The following is an 11,431-nucleotide window of genomic DNA, read 5'->3' as shown; positions in this document are numbered from 1 at the left end:
AGATCGTCACTATGTTTTTATTTGTTTTGTCCTGAAATATATAAATAAATGTTTGGCTCGAATAAAAAGTCTAAGCAAATGAATCGCTGATATTACCAAGAAAATGTGTATTTCGGTTCCAATCGTAAGTAATGTATCTCAGCTCTGTTTTGTAATGTCTGTCTGTATGTATGTATGTATGTACAATATGAAGAATATAAAAATAGATTTATCTCTGACGTTGCGCAGAAAAAATAACGTCAGAGACGTACCAAATCCAAGATAAAAACAAACCACCATATTAAATTAATATTATTAAAAGTGTGGGTGGGGTTGGGGTGGGAAGTTCCACGAGCAGTACTAATGTCTTAACTTATTCGGGGGTAGGGCATTGGTCATCAGCGCTCGTCATCTCTCGTTATTAAACAAAAGATGCTTTTCTTTGATGGGCTTTGTTTGCAAATCAGAGCATCATAGAACGTACCGGTAGTATGAAATATGTATGCGACTACAGCTGTCAAATGCAGGTCAAGGCAATATAAGTTAATGCCAGTTCAAAGCAAGTGGAAACTTCCTATGTATGATATTAATCAGATTGCGTACATGTATTGCTACAAATTATATGCAAATTATATGCAAATTTCAATTGCCAGCGGTCCCAGGCAACTAGTACGAAAGTAGGGGATTTATGAAACCCCAAAATCAACCAACAACAACAAATGTTATTGCGAATACAGAATAGGACAATAAGTTTTGTTTTGAAATAATTAAACGCATACTAATCAAGTAAAAACAAGCATAATGCAGCCTCCCCCACCCCCTACCTAACCCCACAAGAAAAGGTTTGACACAACATTACAATAGAATGGGACATCTTATATCAAATTTGTTCACAGACATGTCTTAGTTTTCTGTTTTCATCTAGTTCCATTCATTTACTTTCGTTTTGATGGAATATCTAGTCCGAGGTATTCAGCTACGAATACTCTCAATATTCTGCTCAGGTTATCCACAGTTGAGCCATGAATGTTGCTTCTGTTGTCATCCAAAGTGTGCCACACTCTAGGAAACGGTGTTGTTATCATGTGTAATATTGGAACACCTGAAACAGATGAAGAATATTGCATGGTAAGAATTGTAATTTTTTTTATATGCAGTTTGAGTGCATGTGCATGTACCAAGATATATTATTAATCTAATTATTAATTTTATTTTTAAAGTCAATTTGCATCACCTGCCACAAATATTATCTTGTGTAATTGTCAATTTGGCCAAAAATTAACAAAACTGCATTTGAATATGACTTCTGTGTCAAAAATGCACTATGCGTCAGCACTAACATTTGCAATTTGCACATACAAAAAAAAAAAAAAAGTCAGACGAGGCAACAGTGACATTCAATGTCCGGAAATGTCGCCTGGCACAAAAAAATATTAAAAAAAAGAAAAAAAAAATGCATTTGATTCATCAGATTGGAAAATATGTGTTTACACAGTCGGAATATTCTGAGAGAATTGAACACATTAGATTCTCAAAAATATCTGATCGGATTTCAGATTATGCGGTTAATCTCACCTCTTTCTTTGAACGGTTTATGGTCGTCTTCGATTTGACCGTACACTGTTTTGCTACTTCCTCGGAAATAAGGCTTTGTTGCTTTGTAACTCCTGGTTAGAAGGTTACCGGAATGAAGTCTTTCCTCTAAAGAAATACAGTGGAAACTTGATGAGAGGGAGGAAAACCGAATTGCACAACAAAGCATGTGTAACAAGTTCGTCAATGAGAAAAAAACAAATTTGATAATTATACGGTGTGAGAGACATTTTGTTCATGTGACAGATTTTCCTGTTATTAAAAATACCATACTTGTAGTGTTTTTATGGTAAAAATAAATCACATGTTAAAGATCCAGTAAACATTATTGCATTTTTGTCTGATGCACGCTTCCAACAAAGCGATATATGCAACATTTTTATGAATATATAAACAAAATTATTATACCTTCTTTAATGAAAAATAAGTTTTTTCAACATTAGGATAAACGTAGAACGGCTTATGGTGATATGGTACTTGACAATCAGGATTGGTACTTAATCATGTCTAGCACCCTCTAGAGTTACCTTTAGAGTTACCATAACAGTCCCTAAAACAAGCAGATTTACCTATTTTTTGTAGTTTTTCAAACTGAGATCTTGTATTTTCGTAATGATTGACAATCTGCGGTTCCGCTGCACCTAGTAAATCAAGAAGTACAAAAAGGTCCTGCAAAATACAAATTTAGCACAAATAAATCAGTTAACAATGACATGATTTCTTTTTACAGTAAAAGGCAGAAAACTTGTACCATAGTTTATAAAAATATACACAATACTTAATAACACCGTAAATACCAATCATTAGCTTTCATTCAAATTCAAATATTTAACAATGATTGGCTTGAGACCCCCGCAATGTCAAAGCACATAATGCGTTTACAAGCTTTCAACTGCCATCACTAGATTATTCAAAATGAAAGGCTTGCTGAATGGATAATGTTAAACCACCTCATTAATATTTTAATTAGAACTTGTGATGATGTCATCATATTGTTTCTGGATTGGTCAATTAGAATTCTACCAGTCATTTTGATTTATAAAAATTTTAATTTATAAAAAGTGTACTCAGAAACAATACTTTAAATATGATAATAAGGAAAGAAATTCTTGACTATGATGGATTTTTCAAAGGCCCAGAGTAAGTAACAATTCAACATTTAGTCTGATGTCATTAATTCAAGACTCTTGTTCAGCCGAATGATTGCCAGTAAACTGTAAATCATTATGTTTTCATGAGGTCAATAACAGTGAACTTTTGCACACCGAGTCAATTGCTGAGACTGAGTATAAGTTCAGCCAAATCAAGACAACCTCAACAAAAATATAGTAATATGTGAAAGATGAGTAGGCAAGGTGGTAATAAGCGAAAGATGAATAGGCTAGGTAGTAATATGTGAAAAATGAGTAAGCTAGGTGGTAATATGTGAAAGTTGAATAGGCTAGGTAGTAATATGTGAAAGATGAGTAAGCTAGTAGGTAATATGTGAAAGATGAGTAGGCTAGGTAGTAATATGTGAAAGATGAATAGGCTAGGTAGTAATATGTGAAAAATGAGTAAGCTAGGTGGTAATATGTGAAAGTTGAATAGGCTAGGTAGTAACATGTGAAAGACGAGTAAGCTAGGTGGTAATATGTGAAAGATGAGTAGGCTAGGTAGTAATATGTGAAAGATGAGTTGGCAAGGTAGTAATATGTGAAAGATGAGTAGGCAAGGTGGTAATATGTGAAAGATGAGTAGGCAAGGTGGTAATATGTGAAAGATGAATAGGCTAGGTAGTAATATGTGAAAGATGAGTAAGCTAGGTGGTAATATGTGAAAGATGAGTAGGCAAGGTGGTAATAAGCGAAAGATGAATAGGCTAGGTAGTAATATGTGAAAAAATGAGTAAGCTAGGTGGTAATATGTGAAAGTTGAATAGGCTAGGTAGTAATATGTGAAAGATGAGTAGGCTAGGTAGTAATATGTGAAAGATGAGTAGGCAAGGTAGTAATGTGTGAAAGATGAGTAGGCAAGGTAGTAATATGTGAAAGATGAGTAGGCAAGGTGGTAATAATCGAAAGATGAATATGCTAGGTAGTAATATGTGAAAGATGAGTAAGCTAGGTGGTAATATGTGAAAGATGAATAGGCTAGGTAGTAATATGTGAAAGATGAGTTGGCAAGGTGGTAATATGTGAAAGATGAGTAAGCTAGGTGGTAATATGTGAAAGATGAGTAGGCAAGGTGGTAATAAGCGAAAGATGAATAGACTAGGTAGTAATATGTGAAAAAATGAGTAAGCTAGGTGGTAATATGTGAAAGTTGAATAGGCTAGGTAGTAATATGTGAAAGATGAGTAGGCTAGGTAGTAATATGTGAAAGATGAGTAGGCAAGGTAGTAATGTGTGAAAGATGAGTAGGCAAGGTAGTAATATGTGAAAGATGAGTAGTAGGCAAGGTGGTAATAATCGAAAGATGAATATGCTAGGTAGTAATATGTGAAAGATGAGTAAGCTAGGTGGTAATATGTGAAAGATGAGTAGGCTAGGTAGTAATATGTGAAAGATGAGTTGGCAAGGTGGTAATATGTGAAAGATGAGTAGGCAAGGTGGTAATATGTGAAAGATGAGTAGGCAAGGTGGTAATAAGCTAAAGATGAATAGGCTAGGTAGTAATATGTGAAAGATGAATAGGCTAGGTAGTAATATGTGAAAGACGAGTAGGCAAGGTGGTAATATGTGAAAGATGAATAGGCTAGGTAGTAATATGTGAAAGATGAGTAGGCTAGGTAGTAATATGTGAAAGATGAGTAAGCTAGGTGGTAATATGTGAAAGACGAGTAATATGTGGAAAGATGAGTAAGCATCTTAATCATGTATAGCATGTACTAATCCTGAGGTAAGGTGGTAATATGTGAAAGATGAGTAGGCTAGGTAGTAATATGTGAATTCATATCAATTATATATCAATTCATACATATATCGGACAAATCACAAGGAGGAAACTTACGATAGCATCAAGTTCTGTAGTGTCTTTGCTGCCTGGAGGATGGGGGGTCTTTGACATCTTCTCAGCTAGATGTCTGGCTCCATAGATTGAATCGGTTGATGTCCATTGCTTGAACGCCTCTTCACCGTCAAAAAACAACAACTGAAGAGTAATATCCTGCAGGAAAATAAAATAAAATAAAAATATATACAGTAAATAAACAGAATGCAATATAAAAACAAAAGCAAGATATATGCCTGAGGGCGGTATAACCATCATATGTGAGGGTTCAGCTCAAACATCTCTGAACCAATCAGTGGACAAATTGTCAGTTCTCTGGTTGCCATGCAACCATGCACATAGTCTTGGTTAATACATGAGGGGGAAGAAGTTGTGTTTTCACCATCTCACAGATTTTTTTTTTTAATTTTTCTCCCAAATTGTACCAAATATGTTGAATGTGTTTTTGTTGTTATTCATGTTGTCTACTACATGTCTTCAGATAATACAAGAAACATTTATACGTGATTGAAGACAGTCAATAAATATGACAAGAATTGGCAACAAATTCACTCATCCAATTCAAGAATTGATCTCGAGAAGGAAACATCAATTTCATATTAAACTTGCCAAATAAAGCGAGTTAATAAGCAGCTCACTATATTGGGAGAGACATGTAATGACATAAATTGACTATACCAGAGTCATGTATGTATCAATCTAAATACACAAACATTGCCTAGACATTTACTGACAGATTTTTTTCCTCATTAAAATTTGAGGAAAACAGAAACATAATTCAAATTAATTATTCATAAACTCACAGCACTCATTACGAAGAAATCTATTTTGAAAAATACCCCCAATTTTTATTATAATCCCAAATCCTGAAGCGAGTCATCTCCTAACTTTCATATTTCCACAAATTACTGGAGTATATGAATATCAATGACAATATAAGTTCAGTATTTCTGGTGTCGCTGAAGGCATATGCTTCAATAGGTAGAAAATATCTTGTTTTTTTTTCTGCCTCTCCAAAGTAGAGGCTCACGACTGTATATGGCTGGCATGGAATAAGAAACCTTTTGTGGTAATGTAATCATACCGTGGCAAACTTCAATCAACTTGAGTGGGTACCAGCTACATGCTGAGCCCACAGGCCATGAAGAACATCCGAGTCCGTGGAACAAATAGCAAAGGTAATGACCAGATAAGAGTGACGTAGTGTACTTGCTACTAATCTCTTTAGTAGGGAAACAGTACCATTTGCAGTGCAGCCCCGGGGCGAAGTTATCGGTGTGGGACTACATAACACAAGTACAGATTTACCGCTATATATACAAGCTACATTTTGATTGGTCTTCAAAGTCCAGTTAAAATGTAAGGTGAGCCGTGCAATTTGTCTCCGAGCCAACAAATAATGTAAAAATCCAGTCACGAAAGAGCATATGAACCATTTGCCTTCATTGTGAAATCGAACAAAGGTTTACGTATACATAACACATTACTGTTTTTCAGCAGCAGCTTCTTCTCAGAAAATGAAAAAAAAATAGATTAAACTTTGAACTCCCTGGAATAATAAATTAGTGGATTTCGAAATGTACCTGTACACGGATTTTGTTCTGTCTCCTTTTATTAAGATGAACACCCGATGTCTGTGATTTATAAAGTTTCCGCTCTGCACATTTCTGTTTTTGCTATATATTTTAAGAGGGGAAAAAATAAAATGTATCTACAAAAGGTTGACAATATGAAAAAAAAATGAACAAAATTTATGTGATGCATAGTAGATTCATGTTGCAAGATAAACACAGATAGGTGAGACGGGAGCGTAATAAAAACAAACAAATGTATTTAACCAGACTATTAATGCATTTATGCATGATGTAATTGAGTAAGATTGAGGTATCACCGAAGCGAGAGCCGTAAAGATCACAATTGTTTACAACGTACATCTCCCTCGCAAATATACAAGCTCATATATACTCTTAAAAAAAACGACCGTATCCTTATCAATGCAGCTAAAGATCAGTTACGAGATGATAGGATAGATGATGATACGTCTTGCGCTGCCAGTCGGGTGAATTATTCACGAGTGACCTTTTCGATTCTCCACTAGGCACTGAAATTATACCGAGATCTCCCGTATTCAAGATCTTAATCTTGTGGATAAAAACCAAGAGATAATCCATGAAATATCTTATACAGACATATCTCATTGTTCAAAGTAATTGATAATATATGATATGGAAGATGCAATCTTGTTTTTTTTTTAATAACAATATTTTATTTCATGGAGAAATCCAGACTTCATATCCTGACTAGGTGCAAGCGCCATCTGGCGTACCTGAATATTTCGAAAATTTCACAGCTGTATACAATTCTATAGTACTTAATAGAATTTATATAGTAATTGAAATTAAATAGAATTTAAAATTTTATAAAAAAAAAAAAAAGGTTTGAATATGTATTTGTGTATCTTGAAAATGTTCAACAGAATTCTATAGAATTGAATGGAGTTCACAAAAATAAATGGAAGTTCAAATATAATAGAATGGAAAATATCAGATTTCAATTTATATTATGCACATTTTTGAGCATTAGAGATTATGTGAGATTGCCTATATTATAAGGGGCATTGTTACAATGATATAAAGTGTTTGTTTATTGTTTATTAACATGAACTATTAACTAACGCTGCACGACGACTGCAGTGCTTTCAATTATTGACAACTGTAATACGGCTGATATGTTGATACCATATCCCAATTTATAACCATGTTCTATTATGAACAAAAATCAGATTTGTTCTAAAATGTGGTGGAAGTCGAATCTACGAACAAATTATCCTTCAAAAGATGGCTCAAATTAATAAAATTTGCAAATTAGAGAGCGATCACTCAATTTCCTGTGAGCGACTCTGAGAGCGACCGTCTCGCCATATTTGCGAAAATACACACAGAACTGAAGTGGTTTATATACACTATTAAATATCCATTACACGTAAATATTGAAACAAGCTCCTCTTTCGTTTTGGACAACCTGTGGTTTGGACGAACATTTCATTTGTGTTTTATGCAAAGCAAAACATACCAGGTTTAGTATTTAAAAAAAAATGATGTAATGAATTTCATAAATATACACAATAGAAACATGAGCTGGTTATGATATATAACATCATTTGGTATGAATTATAAATAAGACAAACTAAAATATTATCCAATCATAGACCACGAGGGATTCTTTTATAGGTATCACTCTCTGTGGTATTAAACCAATGCTGACAGGAAAATGACGCCTTAATTCCTAATGAATGAAGAGATAAATCTTTTTAGATGTTGTTTATTAAATATGCACACTGAAGCGTTGAAATATATTTATAGTAATTTAACTTGTATCTACCGGTATATATCAGTTTAAACTCGAAATTATTAAAAAAAATCTGATGAAATAGAAATTATAAATAATCTCGATTTGGACTATTTAGTCAAATCTGAAGTCTTCAAATTTTGAGTTTTGGGGAAACAAGATTATTATTGTCACTGACCACTTATTTTATAGTGTTCCTCATTTGGGAAATGTAGTTTTATTGGAGATACATCAGAATTGTCTGTTTCAAAAATACTGTAACATGGATCTCTAGATTACGACACAACGAATGTTTAGTGAGCATTAACTTCCATTGACATTTTCAACCAAATCATGTTTTTTTTTTCCATTTGGGATTAAAATACAAGATATGGAACATGTACTGACCTTTCTCTTAAAAGCTTTTAAATAAGTATCCAGATGATAGATCAAGTCTAACATCATTGAACATGGCACCGCCGAATCCGTAGCGCCGACAAACTCCACATTATCAACTGAGGGAAGCAACTTAGTATCATAGTGGCATGCCAATACAAGTCTCCGATTGGCTGTTGGATTCAGGGTAGCGATGATGTTCACGAAGTGTACTGGCCCAATGACGGTATCAGTATCGAACGCATCAAGTTCAACTTTCCAACCACCTATATCTTTGATATGCCCTATGATTCTCTGAAAACAGAAATATAACAATAATTAAATATTGAACAAAAAGATGTACATTGCACAAAGCGAAATGAGCGACAAGAAAAAAAGAACACCAGCGTGCTGATGGGTATTGAAAACTTGAAAACAACGTCGATAAGATAAAAAAGGCAGTAGGCAGTAAATTCAAATCTACATTAACACATATTGCCTGAAAGAGCTTTTTTATGCAGTATATTAGCAATCTGTGTACAAACGTTTTTTAACCGAGAGAGTTTTCAGTGGTCAATGTGTTTAGACCAGTATAGAAGTAAATTACTGCATACATTTCTTCCTTTGCTCACAAGATTACATATAGTCAGTGATCAAGAAAATAAACAAAATAAACGATACCCCTCCTGAAACATTTTTTTTTTACAAAGAAAAAATCTTACCTCACGAGCTAACTCGTTAGTTTCCGTACCAGGGACTCTAGGCATGTCCACAAGGTCGTCTAGATATTTGTCAAATTGCATACTATCTTCAGACATCTTAGCTAAAGTCTGTAATTTGGATGGCTCTAATCTCTTAAATCTGTGCGTATCCTGGTAACACAATCAGATAAAAATTGACAAATTTAATGAAAATGATGAGAGTTTAAGTAGATTAGGAAGGAGATATTAATGATGTGTTATTTGCACAATTCTATAAACTTCATTTAAGGTTTGACACCTGGATTCTACAGTGAGATATTAACTGATGTGTAAAAATCAATCTACGAAAGTAATAAACCTTGGTATATAGAAAGATAACATATCACACATTACCCGCTACAACAATGTAGGATGAAAAAAAAAAATATCCTGAGTCACCAATAGTTTTAGACACTGTGACATTCATTTGCATATCAAATTTCACGTCTCATTTCAAAGTTCCAAGAACCAGGTATATGACAAGCTATATTAGGGCATATTCAGTGGGTTTTAAATTCACGGTTTCGTCATTTAGATAATGTGTTCTATGCTAAATTTTACATATTCACTGTGTTTTAATTTAGCGCATTTTTCTAGTCAGCGAAATAAGCTAAATTAAAACCCAGTGAATAATTACCCCCTTTACAGTATTCAGTTATCCTGTTTTTATTTATTTTTCCTTTAAATTTTGATATCTGAATAACACAATAATTTTTTTATGATCTCCCCTTTGTGATGGGGAGCAACAAAAGGGAGGGTACATTGATGATAAGTATTGTACAGAAAAACATCAAAGGTTATACCATCTGTGGCAATAATGTTTATTGAAATATGCAAGTAATTAAATAGGGTACATTTAAAACATAACAAAAACTATGGTACCTCAAATATGAGGGTAACAGTACCGGGTATAAGATTTTTAAGAACCAGACAAATAACTACATATATGAATCTTTTAGATTTCCTTTAAAGAGCGGAAGTCGTCGCGCTGTGTCCTCTTTGATATGGGATTCATAGCGATGTATACAACGCAAGTAAAATTTGAAATTCGACCACCGCGCTTTAAAATAAAAATAGAATGCACATGCCCGTTTAACGTAGTTGTAAGGAAATCCAAATTATATGTACATTAGTAAGATGATAGAGAAGTGTTATCAACATTATGAATTGGATTACTTCTTTATTGGCTAAGTTTGTAATGTATTAAATTAATTACTTTGTCAAATGAATATCTTTATATTTTGTATCAAAGGCATATTATTATAAAAGTGTTCTTCATCTTCCACTTCAGTTCATATTTATTGTATGATGCTGTCAGTCACATTCTGAAGTCATGATTATAATCATAACTGGATACAAATTTCATGTTCTGCATTTTTTTATTGTCGTTTGATAATTTTTAAGTTTGACATTATTTATGATTTGTTTTTATCTAGTCAATTATATCCCTTTAGTTCATTTTGTATTTTTGTATTCCCAGTTATGTATACTGTGAAATACTTTATTTTAGCTGGAATTAATTTTCGCTGAAAATGCTTTTTGAGCATTTTGTATGAAATTTAGTTTCACTGATTTTTGATGAGTTGAATGTGAAGTATCGGAAAAGGGTATATTCGTTGGATTTTATTTTAACGGAATCATCCATTCAGTGAAAATAAATTCCAAGCGAAAATAAAGTATTCTGCAGTATATGATTACTGGTTTTTTGCGAGAGAAAAAGTTTGTACCTTCACCTTGGATCGTAGTGAACATACGAGCCACAGCGACTTTTGAAAAAATTTCCTTCAAACAGCTGAGAAACATAACTGCAGCAAAATTTAAATGGATAACGACATTTTATTTGTCTCAATCAGATCTACTGATATGATTAAATCAGTTAATCTTAAAAAAAAAAAAAACTTTCTCAAGATAAAAAAAAATACATTATCAGCATCACAGACTAGAGTCTAGAAAATGTAATTTACATGAATACCAGGTTGAACAGCTGACGCTTTACAACGTGTAATCACTTCATTTAATTGATTGATCAATCGATTAAAGCATCTTGTACCACAGGGATTTATTATATATCGAATGAGCTTACATTCCTTGCTAGATTGAATCTCAATCCAAGAAATCAATACAGAGACTTAAAGGAGTCTTGTGATCTAGATATAAACCTAACTACATGTAGTCTAAAACTATGATGATTTATTTCCACTGTGATTGCAAGGTTGATTTATGCATACGAAGCGGTCATGCAGCGCCATTGTGTCCATACCTGCCACACCAGTATTGTCATTGAATAAACCCATTTAATCGCTTTGTACATTCTCAACTATGGAGTACCAGATCCTTTATGTTATCACAAGTATACAATGCACATACTTCACACTGAAATATTATATGCAAAATCTATTGTATACATTTTTGCTAAAACCATATTT

General features: G+C 33.4%; 1 protein-coding gene across 2 annotated transcripts in view; it reads right to left on the bottom strand.

Moving 5' to 3' along the window:
* Positions 1-730: 730 nt before the first annotated feature.
* LOC100367941 (glutaminyl-peptide cyclotransferase) overlaps positions 731-11,431 on the bottom strand; it is a 38,019-nt gene continuing 27,318 nt past the window's right edge. For both annotated transcript variants that reach the window (XM_002740402.4, XM_078014125.2), the window contains exons 2-7: positions 8,988-9,137; positions 8,299-8,580; positions 4,564-4,719; positions 2,142-2,241; positions 1,555-1,680; positions 731-1,081 (exon numbers count right to left, since the gene is read on the bottom strand). In XM_002740402.4, the coding sequence (XP_002740448.1) occupies positions 915-1,081; positions 1,555-1,680; positions 2,142-2,241; positions 4,564-4,719; positions 8,299-8,580; positions 8,988-9,137 (981 nt within the window). In that variant the 3' untranslated portion in view covers positions 731-914. The remainder of the gene's footprint in view (positions 1,082-1,554; positions 1,681-2,141; positions 2,242-4,563; positions 4,720-8,298; positions 8,581-8,987; positions 9,138-11,431) is intronic.

This window comes from Saccoglossus kowalevskii, chromosome 2 (genome assembly GCF_978046115.1).
Source record: "Saccoglossus kowalevskii chromosome 2, keSacKowa6.1, whole genome shotgun sequence".
NCBI lineage: Eukaryota > Metazoa > Hemichordata > Enteropneusta > Harrimaniidae > Saccoglossus > Saccoglossus kowalevskii.
The sequence above is the reverse complement of the archived record's forward strand: the minus strand, read 5'-3'. Positions and strand labels throughout refer to the sequence as shown.